This window comes from Diachasma alloeum, unplaced genomic scaffold (genome assembly GCF_001412515.2).
Source record: "Diachasma alloeum isolate Michigan unplaced genomic scaffold, Dall2.0 Dall_scaffold_00211, whole genome shotgun sequence".
NCBI classification, from domain to species: Eukaryota; Metazoa; Arthropoda; class Insecta; order Hymenoptera; family Braconidae; genus Diachasma; species Diachasma alloeum.
In genome coordinates, this window is record NW_021680376.1 from 895615 (window position 1) to 917516 (window position 21902).

A 21902-nucleotide genomic window follows, 5' to 3' on the forward strand; every position below is an offset into this window, starting at 1 on the left:
TTCCTACACCCTATACAAGATAAATTAAATTAATTTTTTTTGGCGATTTCGTTTTTCGCGATTATCTCGGAAAATGTATCATTTTTCTTAATAATCTACGACTGTTTTTGAAGCTCACAATGGTTTGTACTTGGTTTCATTATCATGTACAGAAAATTGTTCCGTTTGTACTGCGATGGGAGTGGAAGTACGGAAGATGAGACGTTTGTACGAAAATGAATGTGGTACATTTAGGTACTCACTGAGTACAATCGATACTATAAGAAAAAAAATCGATTTATCAAACTTCCACTCCAAGTTCACACAGCTAATTTTCTAACGAATTCGATAGTTGGTTTGCGAGGGAAGCGAGTAGGGTACCCCCCTAGCCGAGTAATAATAATTTCCCTTCAATAATCACTCTATTCTCTTGCCATTCCAGACTGCCCGCCTCGGCAAGATAATGCCCGGGCCCTCCCACGCCCCAGCCCCCCAAAAGAATCTCCTCTAAACCCCTGAAGCCCCCTCGCACCCCCGAAAATGGCCTCGACAAGTGCCCACAAGCGCACGGGCTCCAACTCCAGCATGTTCACCCACAAGCGCACGGAGTCGGGCTCGGGTTTCATTCCCCACAAGCGCCCTGAGACCGGCCACCGTCGAGCCGAGAGTATCTCCAGTGCCTTTGGCCACAAACGCCCCGAATTCGGCCACAAGCGCAACGGCAGTGGCAGCATCTTCGGTCAGAAAAGATCGGAATCAGCGAGCCACTACTATCCCGGCCACCGTCGCAACGAGAGTATGTACGCAATGACGGGCCTCTACGCCGAGAGCACGGGAAACAGTCAGTCAGTGGGACTGGACCTTCTCCCACCGAACGACGGAAGACTGACCCACGACACAGTAATAAGATGTCACAGCAGAAATCCCAGTTCAGGTCTCGTGGACCACCGTGACTTCATCATCAAGTGTCACAGCAGAAATCCAAGTGCTTCATTCGTCGATAAACCCGAGAAGGAGAGGGCCCACACACCCCCCATGAACCTGGAGTACAAGGACTGCGGAATACTCCACTGCAGGCCAGCCTTCATCCAGAGATTTGCTGGAATAAAAGTATTTGTATTTCTGCTGTCATTCCTCGTGACTGTCCAGCAAGCCCTCAGCTCGGGCTACATAAACTCAGTGATAACGACTATTGAGAAGAGATTTGAAATTCCATCCAGCTTGTCGGGACTCATAGCCAGCTCCTACGAGATTGGAAATGTCACGACTGTTATTTTTGTGAGCTATCTGGGGAGCAGGAGGCACATTCCAGTGTGGATCGCCATTGGGGCTGCCATTATGGGCCTGGGCTCCATGATATTCATGATTCCTCATTTCACTGCTGAGCAAAATTTAACGACTACACTCAACAACTCGAGCTCTGACAACATCTGTCGTGTTGTCTCGATCAGGGAACAGGACATGGGACTGGGGAGGCTGTCCTCTGGGCTGTCAGCACCTCCACTGGCTCCGCACAATAATCTCAGGGGGGACAACTGCATTCAGGGGTCACCATCAACCACTGGACCGGTGATGCTGTTTGTTCTGGCACAGCTGCTCCTTGGGTGTGGGGGATCTCCTCTGTTCACCCTTGGCACCACTTATATTGATGATCATGTCAGGCCTGAGAGTGCTTCGTTGTACATTGGCTGCATGTACAGCATGGCTGCTTTTGGACCTGTGCTGGGGTTCCTTCTGGGGGCTTATCTGCTGTCCTTTCATATGGACTCGTTGTCGTCGACCATCATCAGCATTGGTCCTGGGGATCACAGGTGGGTGGGCATGTGGTGGGGGGGATTTCTCCTCTGTGGACTGCTGCTGATTCTCGTGGCCATTCCCTTCTTCAGCTTTCCCAAGACTCTGCTCAGGGAGAAGGAGAAGATTAAGATTGAGGTGGAGAAGAGCAAACAGGGGGGAATGGAGAAGGAGAGGTGCAAGGAGATCGAGAGGGGCAAGGATGACAGCGGATATGGGAAGGATGTTAAGGGTGAGTTTTTGGGGAGTTTATTCATTGTGGGGAGGGGGGGGGGCGATTTTATTGTATGTGGAAGCGACATGTAAATGTTGACACAAAGAAATTCACTAGAAAAAAATTTAACGTAATTATCAACAGTCTTCGAAATCAATAAATATTTGGTTTTGGCTTGAGAATTCATTTAATGGAAAATCAAAAGAAATTTCATATTTTTATTTGATATTTTTTATTTTTCATTGATAGACAGAATTCAAACAAAAATTGAAAATTTTTTTTTCCGAATTTAGTGCGAAATTGTAGACTCACGCACGAAAAATTTTGTAGAAAAACGTAGAGAATCTGGTGGACAATTCTATTGGATTTCTATTGAATTCTCTATTTGTTTTGGGCTGATTTTATTGGAATGTTCGAAAGAAAATATTCTATAGAAAAATTAAATAGAATTTCTATGCAACTTATTCTGTTGAGATATTTTTTATAGAATTTCTTCTCATGCAATTTTGATGAAGTTCAATGAAAATTCTCTCAATCGAAATTCCATTCATTTTTTGCGGATGTTTTATAGAAAAAATTAATGGATGTTGATGATTTTTATCTAACTTATAGAGATTTACACTTTTATAGTGAAAAGGAAGTTGAAAAACGTTACATTTCTGCCCTAGAATTTCAATACAATAAATTTCAAGAGAATAATTCATAGAAAAATCTAAAATCTATGCCATTTTTCCCATCAAATACTAAAAAAATGACGATAAACGAATTGTAATGCCAGATATATAGATTTTTTTCATAATGAAAAAAAAACGAAAATTCCAATAAAAATTCCACAGAGGTCGTTAAAAAAATTTTCATTTTCTCCTAATTGTCTTCAATAATTAATTGTTAAATAATTAATCGTCTATTCTCTTTACAGACATACCACGAAGCATGTGGAGGCTCGTCTGCAATCCAGTATACGTGATAACATGCCTGGGTGCCTGCATGGAGCTAGTAATAGTCTCTGGTTTCGTCGTATTCTTGCCTAAATATCTCGAGACTCAGTTCAGCTTAGGAAAGAGTCAAGCCAGTATATTCACTGGATCGATAGCAATGCCTGGTGCTTGCATTGGAATATTTTTCGGCGGTTGTTTACTGAAACGACTGGAGCTGAGGCCAAAGGGAGCTGTCCAGTTTGTTCTCGTGTCGAATGTCGTATGCTTGATGTGCTACATTCTACTCTTCTTCCTCGGTTGTGACAATGTCAGAATGGCTGGCACCACGATACCCTATTTCAACAGCAGTACGAAAGCTGCTGAACCATTTCAAGTTAATCTCACTGCTTCGTGCAATTTTGGGTGTGAGTGCCGAATGAACGACGTCGAACCAGTCTGTGGGAATAATGGCCTCACGTATTTCAGCCCTTGTCATGCTGGGTGCACTGCCTTTAGCTCGAAATCAAATTTCACAAATTGCGCATGTGAGTGATTGAAAATGTCAACAGTTCTCAGTCAATATTAATTTTTTAATTGAAGATTTTAGGATTTATTTGCATTAGATTTTTTTTTGTAGACATTCAGTGGTGAAGTGGTAAAACAGTTTCTTATGATGAAGTTTTCCTCTAGTTTTTTGTTATTTTTACGAAACTCAACGGAAAATCTTAGAAAATTCATGATCAAGAGTTTTTATTTAATTTATTTATTTGGTTTATTTGTTGACTGTTTTAATTATTTTATTCATTATTGTTATTTCAAACAGGTATTCATGGAAATTTGACAATGCTGTCTCCAGCAGCCAATGAATTTGCTGAAGTAACAGCAATACCAGTTGCAACAGCTGGACCGTGCACCTCACCATGCAAGACAATCTTCCCTTTTCTTATTCTCCTATTCTTCATGACTTTTGTCGTTGCTGTTACTCAAATGCCACTGCTCATGATAGTACTTCGGTGAGTGAATATCAATAAATATCTTTAAAAAATCTAGCGTCATCCCTTCGGGTCGTCAAGTTGAAAAATTTAGATGATTGACCAAAAACTTTCATAGAAAAAATCCCAGAGGAACATTCACATTTAAAAGTCAACATCTGGTTTTCCACAAAAAATATCCATCACGAAATTTCTAAAATTCATCATTGGATGTCAACAGAATTCTCAAAAATTTCCCTTAAAACTAAACAATTAATCATTAAAAAATCATTCATGTTTTAAACAATCATTACTAATCAGTCTATTCTTTAAAATTTCTTTCGTTTTTATTATCCTCATCTCAAAATATAAAAAAACAGGAAAATTACCCAAAAATATTTATGGAAAATAATTTATAAAACTAATTCATCGAAAAAAAACCCAGAAGAATATTTACATTTAAGAATCAGCATGTAATTTTCCATAAAAAACTGTCACAAAATAAGTAAAATTCACCATTGAACGTCAACAGAATTCTCACTTCCCTAAAGCTAGACAAATAATCTAGAAAAAAAACCCTTCATTTTGAAATAATCATTACAGATCAGTCTCCGAGGAAGAGAGATCGTTCGCCCTTGGAATGCAGTTCGTAATTTTCCGGCTGTTCGGTTACATTCCTGCTCCAATACTCTTCGGAAATTTGATAGACTCCACCTGCCTCCTCTGGAAGAGTACCTGCGGTGAAAAGGGTGGTCGATGCTTGCTGTACGACATTGAGCAATTCAGGTACAGATATGTTGGACTTTGTGCAGGCATGAAAATTCTCGCTCTAGCCCTATTCCTCCTTGACTGGTGGCTCATAAGGAGAAGAAGACAAATGGAGGACATGCCAGCAGCACTGACTGTCAATGATCTCATTGGATCAATAATAAGTCTCGATAAACTCTTCGAGGAAAAACCTAGCAATCAAAATAATCCAGATAACGATCAGGTGACGTGTAATTCCCCTAGCAATACTCAATCGTCAATTTCATCGCCAACTGAACCAACAAAATCAACAAATATTGAGGAATCCGAGTCAGCACAGCTGACCCAAGGCTCTGTGGATTCAACGTCTCATCCAAAATTATTACCAGATTACTCGGACACTAATAATCATCATGTTTAATGATAGTTTTAGGTATAGGAATGAAAATACTAGGGGGGAACTTTTTAATAGACGAATTTATGGAAATTTATTATGACAGCATTTATTGGGGACTCTGGGGATGTTTACATCGGTTTTTCAAGGATATTCAAGTATTATTCACAAGCTTTCAGGCTTTTGGGGGATTTTTAATCGGAAAATTTTGGAATTTAAGTCCACGATAATTATTTGAAAAATTTTAATGGAGACATTTTGCAGAAAATTAATCATGTTAAACATTTGTTTCTAAATAAATAATGAAGATGTTCGTAAGAAACTAATTTTTAAGATAATCTCGACGAAAAAATTCGAAACAACTTAAATGTTAAATTGTTTATTTCGTTGGGGATTTTTAATTATGAAATTTTCGAGTTGAACTGCACGAGAATAATCTTTAAAGAATTAATGGAGATATTTTGCAGAAAATTGATCATTTTAAACATTTATTTTTAAAAAAATAATGGAAATGTTCATAAAAAACTGTTTGAGATTATCTCAATGCAAAAAAAATCCTAAATTACTAGAATACATCATTTTTTATATATTTTGGGATTTTAAATGATCGAATTTTCAAATTCAATTGCATGAGAATAATTCTTGAAAACTGGATAGTGCATTTGCCAAGGAATTAATTATTTTTAAACATTCAATTCTTGTGAATAAATAATACAAATAGTTTGTTCATGAGAAACTGATGTTGAAGATGATCTCAATGAAGAAAAATACTGAAGTACTTGAATATCCTCAACTTGGCCATACTTAACTCGTTTGAACTACTGGTGTGAATATCCCCATTGACAGATACTGTAAATATAACGACATAACTGCCTTAAAAACCGCAAAATTAGGGATATAATCTGTCGATTATAGGTGCAACACAATTTTGAAAGACTCTGAGAAAATCATTTACCATAAAGAAATTAAATAGAAAAGTTCTGTTAGAATTTCATTGAAAAATGCTATTCGTTTTTAGAAAAAGTCCCTAGTTTTCGATTTCTCTATACAACTCCTTCTGTCAATTCATGGGCATAATTTTACAAGTTTATTGCTTGAATTTTATTATAAGAAACAAATGAAAATCCAGCGGAAAAATTTATGCCTAACAATTTCAACAGGAAAATTAGAATTAATTTACTTTTTTTTATTTAAAAAATCTATTGAAAAATCAATTAGTTTTTAGAAAAAATCCCTAGTTTCCGAATTTTTTATACAATCTCTTGTGTGGAGATTTTTTTCTTTAAAAATCCCGCGTAAAAATATCCAAAAATTTCTATAGGAAAATCAGAATGAATTCAAAATTCGAAAATCACTTTTTTCTACCAAATATCTATTGAAAAAAAACCAGTAAAATTCTTCGTACGCCTCTATCAGAATTCTTAAAGACTTCCAATAGAATTTTTCTATTAAATTTCTCCACACGTGAAGAGAAACAAAAAAAAATTAAGTAAAGAGTCTCGTAATATGTAAGTTGCACATTATTTCATATCAACGAGTTCTGAGCAGTCAATATAGTATTATCGGGTATATGATCAAGGTTGGGCTCCATTTATTACCTTTTTACTTCTTCCTTCGACGGAATTGCTGCGACAATTCTATTGTACAGACGAATGACGGCAATAGTGATGAAAGTGAACAATTTTTCACTTTTAAATATGTACAGATTAAAATCCAAATCCCATACGACTATCTAATACTTAATGATTCACTCGTGTGATGAGTTGTAATGACGCATATAATGCTGATAATTAATTATATAAATATGTATTGATATGATGGACTATTAACAGCAATAGTGAGAAAATTATTGTAAAATACAGTTGAAGGAGTTTGGAGTGATTCTTATCACGCTGGAGATCAATTCAATTGAAAAATCCGCTCGTTGTCAGGAATTATGACGTTATGGTTGTACCTGAAGCTTTCTCGATTGTCCTGGAGGGAGTAATCAAGATAATTAAAGTGCTGATGACAGGGAGAAGGGAACACTCATTGACCCAACTCAGGAACAGGAGAAAATTTTCGTTTGTCATTCGAAATGCACGAAAAAATTTAATAGAAAAACCTATCGAATTCGTTAGAAAATTCTGTTGAATTTCTATTAAACTTTCTATTAGTTTTTGGCTCATTCTGTTGACATGTTCAATAGAAAAAGTCAACAGAATTCGATTTTTCTATTAACTTATTCGTTTCATATATTTTCTATAGAATTTGCTCGACCCAAAATTTCCAAGATTTTTTCATTCTATTTTTCTTTTCTTTTCATCAAGAAAATCAAACGAAAAAACTTAGGAAATTTGAGCCGAGGAAATTCTATAGAAAATATCTCAATAGAATAAGTTATATAGAAACATTGAATTCGATAGGTTTTTCTATTAAATTTTTTCGTCCATGGAGTGTGGAAATTTTAGGGAATAAACATTCAGAAAACGAAATTGTTGGACTGAGGTTGGGGTGATCACTCTGAAAAAAATTATTTCAATGAAAGGGAGGGGTGGAGTTGGTTCATGTGTTGACTTTACCACAAAATTCTGAATTTTGTGGTGAAGTCAGTGGAAATTTGGAAATTGCGGCGTAATTGTTCCACAAAAGTTGATAGACATGAAGAACATTCAGGTAAATGTATTGTTGAATGTTCAGTTTACTGAAACTTCGAGTGGATGGAGGAAATTTCGTTTTTCTACTGCTCGGAAATGAGGAAATTGATTGAATTTTTGTATTTTTATCTGCGAATTCCATTGAATTTCAGATTTCATGAGATTTTATGCTATTTCAAGAGGATATTCTGATGAATTTTAGATAAAGTTTCAAAAATAAGAATATTTTTTTCAAAAATAGCAGATTTCCCTCAGAATTTCCCAGGAGGGCCTCTTTCTATCCGTTCTTCTTCTTCATTTCGACAACATTTCAACATTTTGATTTTCGTGATCAGAAGCGGGAAAAAATTGACCAAAAAAAATAGAAATTTTATTCTTGGATGTTTAATCAATTGAAACTTGAAGTGGATTGGGAAAATTTCATCTTTCTGCTGCTCAAAAATGAGGAAATCTATTGAGTTTTTCAACTTTTAATGGCAAATTCCATTAAATTCTCAGTGAATTTTGGAATTTTATATAATTTCAATTCTTTTTCAGCAGTATATTCTAATGAATTCAAAATAAAATTTTCAAAACGAAATTTCTTTCACGTTATGAGTGATTACCCCCTCGTACTCGTCAATTTATGCGCAAGCACCGTCAATTGTTCACAGTGTGCTAATGCACCGTGAATCACCGAAGGGAAAATGAATGAATCAAATTCAATTATCAAACAGCTCAAAAATAGTACTTTAATGACGATGGGGTGTGAAAAAAAAAGTTTATTTTACTGCTTCTCATCTAAAATAACCCCCAAGAAAAAATGTCATAGAAAAACCTAGCGAATTTGGCAGAAAAATCTATAGGATTTCTATAGAACTTCTATTGAGAATTCCGCACCTCTACTGCCCGTTTTTTTTTATCTAAAAATCCCCAATAGAAACTATTTTGTAGAAAAAATCTGCAGAATTTCAGCTCTATATTTTTTCTATTGAGACGTTTTCTATAGAAATTCTACCACATAAATTTTCTAAGTTTTTTCACTTCATTGTTGTTCTTAAAAAAAAATGAAACAAAAACATTCTATAGATTTTCGATTGGGTCTCTATAGAAAATATTGCTATAGAGATTCTATAGAAAATATATCTACAGATTTTTCCCATCGAAATTCTATATCAATATTTTCTATAGAAAATATTGCTATAGAATATTGCTATAGAATTTCTATAGAAAAACCCCGGATCTGTAGCGTTTTACTTTGAAAAACTGGTTAGAAAAATATATATAGATTTTCATCGAAATTCTATAGATATTTTCTATAGAAAATGAAAAAAAAATCTATAGATTTTTTTGCTTGATTTTTATGAAAATAAAGAAAATATAAATTTGAAAAAATTATGTCGTGGAATTTCTATAGAAACAAGAAAAATTGTCTAAAAAATGAAATTCTATTGATTTCTTCTAGAGAATATTTTTCATTAAACATTCCCACTGAAAAAGACACAAATAAGCTGAGAAATTTATTCAATAGAATCGGCCAAAAACTAATAGAATGTTCAATAGAAATCGCAAGGTTCGCAAGGTTTTTTTACAAAATTTTTTTGCCTACGGGCACTTTTTTTGCGCCTGCAGCATTGTATGATATACTCCCCAGCGCAGAGAAATACAATATCATGAAGAAAATGTTTTTACTTGAAGAGATTCTCGATCCGGATATTTAATTTCCGTGGCCGGAAATTAATCACGAGGAAAATGTCAAATCTACGATTACGATGATAGCACCAGCTTGTAGATATCAATGTATTTTTGGTAGGGATCATAAGGATAAGTTCAAAACGTTACGTATACTGATGAAGCGAGGGATTACAAGATGAGAACATGTATTTGTTCAGGAATTGATTGAAAAATAATGCTGAATCAATGAATTTCATGGGAGATGGGAATTCTTTTGTCAAAATGTCGAGAAAAATTACAACAATTGCGGAAAATCGAATGGTCTTTGAAATTTTTGCACTCTTTTTTGCATTCGTTATCATGAAAACATAATTCCAAACTTGGAAAAATGAGAACATGTATTCGTTCATGAATTGCTTGTTTTTTTTTGTAAAAATGTCGAAAAAAAATGACAGCAATTGCAGAAAATTTAATACTCTCCCTTGAAATTTGAATATTTTCAGTTCCATTTGCTTTTATGCACCTCTGTACCATTGAAAATGGTAAAGTATTCCCAAATTTATTGAAGATCAAGTGATTAACTCGACAAAGAATCATGTATAACGACTATAAATTGCAGTAATTCAAGGCCACAGTTGTAAATAGAAAAAAATGTTGATATGAATAGAATTTGGTATCAGTTGGTACTCGAGAGCGTGTGATAGCCCTTCATTATTAGCGAAAAAGATATGCCTTAAATCAATGAAGAAATTTGTTGGTGTGAAAAAATTAACTAACGCTATCAGTGACTAATTCCAGAGAAAGCGATAGCGGGGAGATTTTAAGCGATAACGCAATCAGTGCAATTGTTCATCGGCAGGGTTTCCGTTCCATATCACGAATTTGTAAATTTGAGGTATTATTGTTAGTCCTTGAGTGACTGGTACGTGTGAAATCATTGGATTATTATAATACACGAAAACTGGAGATATATCTGCATTCAGTTATTCAGCGAATTCCTCAGCGTCATTGACGGTCACATGACGAGGCATTTATGACGGCTGTCACAATTCCCCTCCCTCTTTTCTATGACCGTCACAATTTATAAGACGCAATTTCATTTTTTCTCTATGAATTTTTTTTATTTGAATTCATTTCATATTAGGGATGGGCGATGTTTTAAAAAACGTCGATATTGCGAATCGATTTTTCTGGATTGTTAAATAACATCGATGTTTTCCTCATTACACAGGAAAAAAAACAAGTTGTTAAAAATAATTTTTTGTCTTCTTGTTTTTATTGAAAAATATATGTATACAAAAGATATATTAAAAAATGATAAATATTGCTGGAGAGTTAAATTTAATCTCGTAACAGGGTTGTTCATTAATTGAAAAAAATATATTGAATATTTTCCGCGGCTGGACGTTAGCTTTTTAATTATCACGAAAAATTGTGACCGTCATTTGCCATTAGAAAGTTCGGGACGTCACATGACCGTCATTTTTTGGTCATATGACATAATCACAAAATGACGGTCATTTTGCATCTCTAGCCAAATTATTCGAAATTATCTGCTCATCTTGGTTCAGATGCTCATGAGATATCTGGGCATCTCCGATTTCGCCAACAGAGGGTGCTGACACTGCGCACGACGTCTCTCCCCTCCTCACACAAAGATACTTCCGCCATTTTCGCTGCTAGTCGTCCATAAGCTTTTTTGGCGTTAGGACGTGTGTAAGTTCAGCAAGTGTCACTGACCCTTTTTGGAGTATCGTTTTTAACAACGACGCCCCAACGTACCTGCCGTATTCAATGTGTATGGCGATTCAGGTGAGTGGAACTCGAAAAATCATCGTCATCCGGACATTCTCGTTGCTCTCGTGTCAGAGTAACATCTCGCTGGGACTCCCTGTAACGTAAACTCGTGCCACTGGGAGAGTTCGTGATTTGCGCGACCAATAGACTTCCGTCATTCAGGGACATCCCGAATTATTCTCCTCCACTATTTATTTCTCCAGTTGTTTTATCTTCGTCTACTGCTTTAGGGGATTTTTTCCGTTTGATTGGTTGGAAATTAATTAGAGGAGATTATGAATATCTGTGGAGTCGATCTTGTCGTATTTATCTGATGATTCGTGGGGACTTCCAGACGAATGGAAGAGATCTTACTCTTTCATGAAGACATAAAATCGTGAGTTCCAACCAATGACAATGGAGTGGTTGTGAGTTACGATTTTATTTCAATTTTAAACCAGGAATTTCTCCCCTAGACGATTTTGAGAGTGAACTGCTCGAGGAAGCTCCAATTATTCGGGAGTCGAGCACGTTTTTTCGAGAATAAAAATTTTGACATGAAATTGATTGAAGAGAATTCCCAATGAAGGGATTTTGTACCAGGAATGGAGTGAATCATCATTTCAGTAGTGAAGTGGTAAACCGGTGTAAGTCGATTTTAACTATTGCCCAGTTTTCAATGAATATCTCAAAATCTAAGGGAAATAGCACAATTTTAGTGATAACCTTTTTTGTAGAGCAAATTGAGAGCTACAAAAAAAGAAATCGCAACAATTTCGCTATTTCCCTTAGATTCCGAGATATTTATTGAAAACTGGCCAATAGTCAAAATCGACTTATACCGGTTTACCACTTCGCTACTGATTTGTTTATCCTATCGTTGTTTCTATTAATTTTTCCTCCTAAAATTTCTGTAAAGTTCCTGAGTTTCACACGTAAACTCTGGAGACAATAACTTTTATAGAAAAATCAAACTCTCGAGTTTTTTATCGAATATGCGTAAAAAATCGCGTGGAATAATTCCATAATGTTCAATAGAAGTCGCTGTAAAATATCATTTTTTAATTAGAATTCCGGTAGATTTGTCGCAGACTAGTTCAGTCTTGATATCGAAAGGTGAACCGCTGAAGGAGTCACATGAAGGCCATTGTATCCGTTGCAGATATGAATTTAATTATTATTGCCAACCGACAGATCAGGTGGCAGGACCACCTGTTGTGGAGAGATAGACACACTTCATGGTTATCGGGTAGAACTCGTGTCCAAACGACTCCTGTCGGCGATATTATATTGCAGACTTCAGATGTACAAGGATTTTTTTTTATTTTCCATTCATCCTCTGAAGCTCTCACTCCTCAGCCGTTGGCGGTCATGAACAGTAATTTTAATCAAACGAAAAAAGGAAAGAATCAGGCGAAACTGAATTCCTTCTGTCATTGCCAAAGAGGCAATTAAATTATCTTTATAATTGGAAAGTATTAAAAACATACCGACGTCATAAAATTGCCCCGGAAGAGACTAGATTTATGGAGGGAAAATACTAACTAGAACATTTCACTAGGTATATCACAAGCACAACATTGGTGTTTACATTTGTTCGCTGATTAGTTTCTAGCCAATGCTTTTGGAGAATTCCGCAAAAAAAATATTCTATAGAAAAAAAATTGGAAAATTTCATTTTTCTATTGAGATATTTTTTATGGAAATTTCTCAACATGAATTTTTCAAGGTTTTCCACTATAATTTTTTTCCCTTTTCATTGAAAGAATCAAGCAAAAAACTGGTAATTTGAAAATTTGAAGAAATTTTTATAGAAAATAGCTGAATAGAGTAATTTGTATAGAAAAATCGAATTCTGTCGGTTTTTTCTACGGAATATTTTCAGTTCAACAGTTCTATTTTTGAAAAAACACAATTTTTCAGTAGAATCGACCAAAAACTGATAGAAAATTCAATAGAAATTCTATTAGATTTTAGTCAATCCCATTGAAGAATTCCGCACAAAAAATTATTCTATAGAAAAAAAATCTGGAGAAATTCTTCAACATTTCCACTACATTTTTCTTCCTTTTTCATTAAAAAAAATCAAGCAAAAAAAACTAATAATTAAAAAATTAGAAACAATTTCTAGAAAAAATATCTCAATCGAATAAGTTCTATAGAAAAATCGAATTCTATTGATTTTTTCTACAGAATATTCTCCATTCAACAGTTCTATTTTTTAAAAAATCGCAGAATTTTTCAGTGGAATCAGCAACTAATAGAAACAACTAATAAAAAATTCAATGGAAATGCAATAGAATTTCCCACCGAATTCTCTATATTTTCAAAAAAAATTCCTTCATACGTGCAAGTTTCGTCCCTCAGTTTCTGGCCAAAAATCGAACTCCAATTCAGTTCGATCCCCCAGAATTTCCCTACAAATGCGACTGGATTTGGAGGTCAGTAACTTAACCAACTAACCCGACCCAGAAAACCCCCTCAGCATGCGCCATCGCCGACAGTTTCATCGAACCCACCGTCCACACAAAGACACTTCCCACTGCACGTATTCCCGTCTAAATGAACCCCACGCACTCCAGATAATCGACTATTTTTTCTCCCAATCACATGGCCCAACGGCATTCCCATCAATTTCCTATATTCCTTCAATCTCTCGCAATTACCGCATTAACGACTCCACTCTCATTTTCATTATTATTTATTCTCCAATTCCATTCTCCATTTACTCAAGTCAATAGACTTTTTCATCTTGAGAGTCACTAGGTTTGCGGACACCTTTTTTTGTGTCAATCCCTTTTGCAATGTATTTTGGTAACAGGAATTCTATGTTACGGTCATATTCCATGTAAACACGGACGAAAAAATTTAATAGAAAAACCAATCGTATCGAATTCGTTAGAAAATTCTTCTCTCTGTGTAAATTCACCCATTTTCAATCATGAAATTTTTCAATGAAATTGCGTGAGAGAAGTTTAAGAAAAATCAGGAATATTCAGCGTCATTAAAATTATATTTTGCACAGAATTGTTATTTTTTTAAATCATTCGTTGTTTATTAATAAATAATTGGAACTGTTTGAACTTTCGGAAACCTCGTGTTTGTAGGGATGACATCGATTTCTGGTAAAATTCTGAATATGAATAAATTTGTTTCGATTCCGAACGAATGATTTTTATGGTGGAAATTGATTGTTCATGAATCACTTATAGAAAATGTTCGTAAATTTCAAAAAGTGCAATTTCACTGGAGACAAACAGCCGAGTACTTGAATATCCTTCAGAGAAAAAAAATGATGAAATTTTAGATTTCAGTAAAAATTCCAAATTTTTTAACAGAATTGAGAGGAAAATTCCTGAATTTAGAATCTACCTGAATTTTCAATGGGATCATAAATTCTGCGCCCAATTACGATGAATTTCCCATTAATTGAAAATTCCAGAATATATTTACCAGAAGCTTTCTGAGTTCTATTAACTTCCAGGGAACATTAAAGTAGCTCTACCCTTACGGTAAATTCAAAGTTTATTGAAAACTGCAAAAAAATGCAGAAAACTCGATTAAATTCGGAATTCAAATTTTTTTCTCAATCGTTTTGGTTTTTCAAAGAAGAAATGGTTAACAATCAGAATTTAACCCAGTGTTTTATGTGAAAATCAACATTTCCATTGTAATCAAAGATTAAAATATGATTTTTTTCTCATTAAATGTGAAAAAATCACGAATTTTTTTGACACGCCATAAAAAATAATCCACCGTTTTGCAAACAAGTTTTATTATTTATTTATAAGAGGGAAATGTTTGAAAAAATATCAATATTTTGCGAAATTTGATTTAGATAATACTGACTGGGTATGAATTTTTTTCAATTTTTTCCATGAAATTCTGAATTATCAATGACGAAATTCCTTGAAACAAAAATGCCCATAACTTCCAAAAAGTGTACTGAATATTTCCGGATATTGTTCCCATTCCCAAGCAGAATAAATATTTTCCCCGGATTTTCAGAATGAAAAATCATCCGAGCGGAGCGAACCGAATAAATATGTTCCCTAAATCTTCTAAACGAATATTCTCCATGCGTTCCCTTGAAATTGCCAAAATTTCCCACGACTCTGCATTATCTCTCCAAATATTTCTCCCGCCGCCACCGGAAAAAACAATTCCCCCAATTTTCCGAATGAAAACTGCCATTCGCGTAATCGATACCTGAATCAACAACAAAATCCGTGTATTTCATCACGAAGCGAAATGGCATGAGTGATAAGGACAAAGTGTGCGACGAATAACGTCACAAAACCTCGTCGTCACGATTGGCTGACTCTGTATGACGTTGGAAGCCACTGGTAGGGATGGAAGGTGGATAAGGAAGATTACGGAGAGTACGCCACGCGTTTCGAAAAAAAAAAAGAAGAAACAACTAATATCGAAGTATCGTCGGAGGGGGAATGAAGAGAGTAAAATTGTCTCGTTAATATCGCCAATGAGCGAGAGCGCGTCTTTACCATCGCTATTTTCATCCGTCTGTGATCGTGCCTGGCCCAGATTCTGCACGACCGTCAAACCGTGATCACTTGAAAAAGCCGCTTCCTCAATCCTCTCATTAATATCCAAATTCGGTAGTCGTTTTAACTTCCTCGGAGGCAGCTGCTGGTGCCCATGAGAGAGTCGTGAGAAATTCGTTGGCATTATTTTTTTCAAATAAATCAGTGTGTGGTGGTGTCACCTAAAATGTGACTGTTGGGTTCAAGTGGTTTTTATTCCGCACGTCTGACTACAACTCCATCCGTCGTATCGATGATATTGAGGTACAAATTTCAAGTGCTTTTTTATTTTCGATATTTTACACTGCTGTGTTGAAAATTCAAAGAGACGTGGCGGGTCTCATGCGCACATTGGTGAATATTTTTATTTTTGTGAATTTTTCATTCATTTGGATTTTTATCGAAACAGAGAGGGCGAGGGAGCTGATGTTAACATTTCCTGAATCGATTTGAGCGGTTAAAATGCATTATTTTTATTTTCAAAGCAATTGTACGTCAATCGCATGCATCTGTTAATTTGTCGTTGCGCTCTGGATAACCGTGTATCACGAGGGCGGAGTAAATCATTTGGAATTATATTTAAATGCCCTTGAGACATGATCGAGGTTCTTTCCCCCTCGATTAAATTTTTCGACTCAATCTTTTTTATTGCATCGCCGTTTGCATTATCAGCGAGGATGTTTGAGAAAAAAAATATATAATACAGTGCAACCAGGGACAATATACAAAATTAGAATATTACGCCGTTGGTGGACGTCTCAAGGTTATTAGTTGGTTTTATTTATAAATTTTTTAGCTTCCCCCCTTACCTGGTATGCATTTGAACGCACGTGACTTCTGCGTAGAACTCCATAATGCGAGAGTTTTAAATAAACATCTTTCAACAATTGCTTTCGCAATTGGAATTCCGTGGTCGGTTGTCAGCTGTAGTTGGCTTCACGTGTGCGGTAGCAAATCTACGGATAAACTAATAGCGCGTGAACATTCAGACGACAGATCTACCGGCGATCGTGACTACCCGGAATTCGTGAGTCATCACAACTCTGCCGAACGCAATCTCTACCGATTTTTAGAGATTTGTAAAACAGCCAAGCGAAATCGTAACATCTCTACCCAGTGACGAGGCTACCGCCATGGTCTACCCGTTAACAACTCTACCCACATACACGTCTACCGGTGATCAACTCTACCGGTCGTCAACTACATCAATCAGGCCCATTCTAATTTTGTTTTTCGGCGAATAGGCATAATTGGTAGAGTTGACGGCGCTCAGGGGTGATCAATGGTAGACGTGCAGGTGGGTAGAGTTGTTAACGCCCAGGCCATGGTGATAGCCTTGTCGCTGGGTAGGGATGTTCCGATTTCCCCTGACTGTTTTATCTATAATTCGGTAGAGTTGTGATGACTAACGAATTCAGGGTAGGCATGACCACCGGTAGACTTGTCATTGCACTCGTAAACCGAATCGTCTTCAATCGTCAATATCTCCCGACCGAATGATACGATTTCAGAGAATCAAAGCTCATTTTGAGGCTTAAAAAATTACCTAGAAAATTAAAACGATAAATCTGCCGGCGACCATGGCTACCCGGAATTCCTCGGCCATCACAACTCTGCTGAACGCAATCTCGAGCGATTTATAGATAAAACAGCCAGGCGAAATCGTAACATCTCTACCCAGTGACGAGGCTACCGCCATGGTCTACCCGTTAACAACTCTACCCACATACACGTCTACCGGTGATCAACTCTACCGGTCGTCAACTACATCAATCAGGCCCATTCTAATTTTGTTTTTCGGCGAATAGGCATAATTGGTAGAGTTGACGGCGCTCAGGGGTGATCAATGGTAGACATGCAGGTGGGTAGAGTTGTTAACGCCCAGGCCATGGTGATAGCCTTGTCGCTGGGCAGATGTTCCGATTGACTGTTCTATCAATAAATCGGTAGAGGTGACGTTCGGTAGAGTTGTAATGACTAACGATTTCAGGGTAGGCATGGCCACCGGTAGACTTGTCATTGCACTCGTAAACCGCATCGTCTTCAATCGTCAATATCTCCCAACCGAATGATCCGATTTTAACAAATCAAAGTTCATTTTAAAGGCAAAACAATCACCTCGGGAATGAAAAAAAAATCGAAAAATTTCACTCTGCCGTTCTCCACTCATTGACGATCGAAAACGTTCCCCTACCGATTTTTGAGTCTCATCACCTCAAATTCCAATTAACCAACGGTTAATAATTTTTGCTCAGTTTCCTGGTGAGTGCATCCTCACATACATGGAGTTTCAGCTGGACAGCGCCGAGTACTGCCAGGCTCAACACAAATAGAGAGATACAAGACGTACGTTTCAATATTGAGTAAATTATATTTTAAAATAAAAAAACCAGAGGAGCAAGTGATTATAAAAAAAAAGCCAGGACGTAGTGATTGAAACGAAATATACGTGTTATATTGTAGAAATAAAAATTGAAACGATCTAGTATTCATCAATAGAAAACGATAAATCAATCAGCTAGTCATCAGGAAAACTCATTAGTGAAGAATTTTTAATCGACATTACCATGTTCAGGCATCGTAGTCATTGAGTGCACCTTGGTGGGGATTACCCAGCGCCAAATAGGTAAACTCTCTGCGAAATATCACCACCGATGCCCTATTTCACCGATTATTCGTTTTTCATTTTCAGATAATCTTCCGAAATAAAAATCGCATATCACGCATCTTTCACGCCTGAATCGACATCTATCAAGATTCTGTGTGTGTAAAAAAAAGTCATTCTCCCCTCTGTCCTAGGAAGGAGGATCATACAGTGAAATGAAGAACCTCACGATAAGACTGACACCTATGGGCTAAATCTTCAAAAGAATTTCATCTGTATTTCTTACTATTATTCCTTTTTATAATTTATTTGGACATATTACGTAGCCTTGCACAGCTCGTTTAGCCAAGTTATGAATTATTGATTTGATATTTAATTTGAAGAGGATAATAAATTAATTATATTAACGTGCAATTGTATGAAGAAATGAGCAACATGCGGGTGAAAGATATCAGGCCGGCTCCTGCCGAAATTGAATACAAAAATATGAAATTCCTCATCACCGATCGACCCAGTGATCAGACTATTCACGCTTTCATCCAAGTAAATATTTTTTTTTTTTAGTTTTTATAATATGTACGAAACAATTTCATTGAAAATTCTGGCCAAACAGACAGATATTCCCATAGAATTCTATGGGAATATCTGTTGGATTTCTATTGGAAATTATATTATTTTTTTGACGACTCTATTGAAGAATCAAGTCTATAGATTTTTATAGAAATGGAAGCCACAAAATCCATATTCTATATAATTCTATAGAATTTATATTATAGGATTCTATATGATTTCTATAGACATCCTATAGAAAGATAAGTTCTATAGAAAATAATTTAATATAATAACTTGTACAGAAAATCGAATTTTATGCAGAAATTTTCTACAGAAATTTCTTAACATGATTTTTTCAATGGAATTGTCTGGCGAATTGGCTAGGTTTTTCCATTAAATTTTTTTGTACGTGGATTTTTTCACGAACGAAACAATTCAACACCAAAACTTTTTGTTTTATTCTTCATGAAAATTTTTGGGCATTTTCTCTTGTTTCTCACTACAAAATGCAATGAAAGTTTTGAGAACTCACGTCCAACAATTTTTATCGGAAAAATGACAACAATTGATTTTTTTTCATTCGCGTCAAATGCTTTTCATGCTGCTCTCATAAACTACGAATTTATGTTTTATATTTAATTTAAGGAATTGAAGAAGCACAATGTGATGGAAGTTGTGAGAGTGTGTGAGCCGACATACAAAGTTGAGGAACTCAAATCCGAGGGAATTAATGTTCTTGATTTGGTGTTTGATGATGGAACATTTCCCCCGAACGAGGTACTAAAAAAAATGAATAAAACATTAATTATTATTGTGCTCTCCATTAACCCCATTGACTTAATGACATTGGATTTTTTTTAGAAATGACTTAATCTTCAAAACAATGAACTTTTACTTTTTGTTAGAACTAGTTCATTTTTTCTTCTTTCAATTAATTCAGTAGCGAAGCGGTAAACCGGGTTAAGTCGATTTTGACTATTGGCCAGTTTTTGACGAATATCTGGGAATCTAAAAGAGATAGAAATTTTTTTGTAGAGCCAACTGAGGGTTATAAAAAAGGTAATGAGCAAAATTTTGCTATCTCTCTTAGATTCCGAGATATTTGTCAAAAAATGGCCAAAAGTCAAAATCGACTTAACCCGGTTTACCGCTTCGCTACTGAATTGTTCATAATCATTCTCATTGCAAAAATCAATGCGACCTGTGACGTGATTCATCTGATGTGAATTAATGGTTGTAGGTGATCGATGATTGGTTCGAGTTACTGAAGAATAGATTTCGCGAAACACCTGAGGCATGTGTAGCTGTGCACTGTGTTGCTGGACTCGGTAGAGCGCCTGTTCTGGTAGCACTTGCACTCATTGAATTAGGACTGAAATACGAGGATGCTGTGGCTCTCATCAGGGAGTAGGTTTCCATATTTTCAAGATGAATGGAATTAACATGTATTGTTGCACTCATGACATTTTATTTTCGTTTATGCTTTCCCAGGAAACGACGTGGCGCTATAAATGCCAAACAATTGGGCTATTTGGAAAAGTATCGTCCCAAATCTCGATTGAAGCTCAAGAACGGACAAAAGAATTCATGCTGCGTCCAGTAGAGTGAATGACGATGAATTTCTTAGTTATCATTTATTTTTCATTTTCATCAGTGCAAGTAATTGATTATTGTTTATATAATTTTCACCAATGTTCGCACGATTGTGACGAAAAGCGACATATTGTACCAATTATATTATAAAAAACAAACTAATGGCCTATCAGTGGAAATGCAACAGATGGGGCTATTGCCGAATTGTTATCAATGTTACTTTATTTACCCCCTTTAATTTATGATGTATATCTCTGGCAAGTCTATACCCACGAATAATTGACTGAAATTTACAATTGTACATTTACGTTTTCAATGCGATTTATACGTACATTAATTTTTATACTCTGCCGTCAATGGGCTAGGGGCCAATTCGTATACCTATGGTCCAATATCTTTTAGCTATCGAGCGATCACGTTATATATCACTATATATGTATCAATTGTATGCGTATTAAAATTTTCGTTCTGTTAAAATTTGTAAATTTCTCATGGCAATATGAAGGAACTAATAATACGAGATTGTAAGGAAAATGTTGATATTTTTGCCGACTTGTTTCTTCAATTTCACTTGAATTTCCAGTTGAAAATTTAATAACGACGGGGGAAATACGAGGTGAATACTTCGATGATTCGATGAAGTAGATGTTACTGTACTTTATACTAAACATGTGAAATTTGACAATAGACAATGTTCGACGGGTGACGTTGTTACACTTGAGTTGAGGGGAGACTGCCGTGAAATTTCACAGTTGGGGTTTTATACTGAAAAAATGAGAAAAAATCATGGCGCGATTTTTTCCAATGATGGCGTTTGGCTGTACAGACAGAAAATTATCAAAATGTAAAATATGGATAAAAAACTATTTTTATTTAATTTTTTTTTATCACTAGAATGGTTGTTTTGGAAAATGAATGATCAAAAAAATGAAAAAAATGGAGATTATTGATGTGTCATGACCTTCAATTTGACAGATGGGAATTAAAAATGAACTCATTTTTTTTTTCGTCACTATAATATGTATGTGGTAGCCAAAATACGCACGACAAAATTTAATAGAAAAACCTATCGAATTCGTTAGAAAATTCTATTGAACTTTCTGTTAATTTTTGACTGATTCTATTGACATGTTCAATAGGAAACATTCAATAGAAAAAAACAGAATTCGATTTTTCTATATAACTCATTTTTTTCATACATTTTCTATAGAATTTGCTCGACTCCAATTTTCCAAGTTTTTTTCATTCTATTTTTCTTTTCTTCTCATCAAGAAAATTAAACGAAAAAACTTGGAAAATTTGAGCCGAGGAAATTCTATAGAAAATATCTCGAGAGAATAAATTATATAAAAAAATTGAATTCTATTGACTTTTTCTACGGAATATTTCCTATTGAACATTTCAATAGAATCGGCCAAAAACTAATGGAACAGTCCAATAGAAATTCAATAGAATTTTCTAACGAATTCGATAGGTTTTTCTATTATTATTTTCTAAATTATTTCGTCCGTGAATTCATGTCAATCG

The 21902-nt window shown here is 35.5% G+C and overlaps 2 protein-coding genes across 8 annotated transcripts in view; both read left to right on the plus strand.

Annotated features, from left to right (window-relative positions):
* The window catches only part of LOC107036785 (solute carrier organic anion transporter family member 5A1), a 9093-nt gene extending 3525 nt beyond the window's left edge, over window positions 1-5568 (plus strand). Inside the window, exons 2-5 of the mRNA XM_015254953.1 lie at window positions 422-2005; window positions 2907-3449; window positions 3728-3917; window positions 4479-5568. Of these exons, the coding sequence (XP_015110439.1) occupies window positions 520-2005; window positions 2907-3449; window positions 3728-3917; window positions 4479-5043 (2784 nt within the window). The 5' untranslated portion in view covers window positions 422-519 and the 3' untranslated portion in view covers window positions 5044-5568. The remainder of the gene's footprint in view (window positions 1-421; window positions 2006-2906; window positions 3450-3727; window positions 3918-4478) is intronic.
* A 5404-nt stretch (window positions 5569-10972) lies between these two features.
* On the plus strand, window positions 10973-20913 carry LOC107036788 (protein tyrosine phosphatase type IVA 1). 7 transcript variants are annotated; one of them, XM_015254962.1, is made up of 7 exons: window positions 10973-11117; window positions 17881-17971; window positions 18089-18251; window positions 18318-18773; window positions 19428-19559; window positions 20023-20189; window positions 20274-20913. In XM_015254962.1, exons 4-7 carry the CDS (start codon window positions 18657-18659, stop codon window positions 20383-20385), a joined length of 528 nt encoding a protein of 175 aa, XP_015110448.1. In that variant the 5' UTR covers window positions 10973-11117; window positions 17881-17971; window positions 18089-18251; window positions 18318-18656; the 3' UTR covers window positions 20386-20913. The 7 variants fall into 7 exon arrangements, with proteins under 7 accessions (XP_015110448.1, XP_015110449.1, XP_015110451.1 ...); XM_015254963.1 differs by having other exon boundaries at window positions 18125-18251; XM_015254965.1 differs by having other exon boundaries at window positions 18201-18251.
* The last annotated feature ends 989 nt before the right edge of the window (window positions 20914-21902 follow it).

Bases quoted from the DNA above. Each gene is read 5' to 3' on its own strand.
- LOC107036788 (XM_015254959.1), top strand. From the start codon at position 18,657: ATGAGCAACATGCGGGTGAAAGATATCAGGCCGGCTCCTGCCGAAATT. The intron at 18,774-19,427 runs GTAAATATTTTT...ATTTAATTTAAG, and splicing joins CTATTCACGCTTTCATCCAA to GAATTGAAGAAGCACAATGT. The intron at 19,560-20,022 runs GTACTAAAAAAA...TAATGGTTGTAG, and splicing joins GAACATTTCCCCCGAACGAG to GTGATCGATGATTGGTTCGA.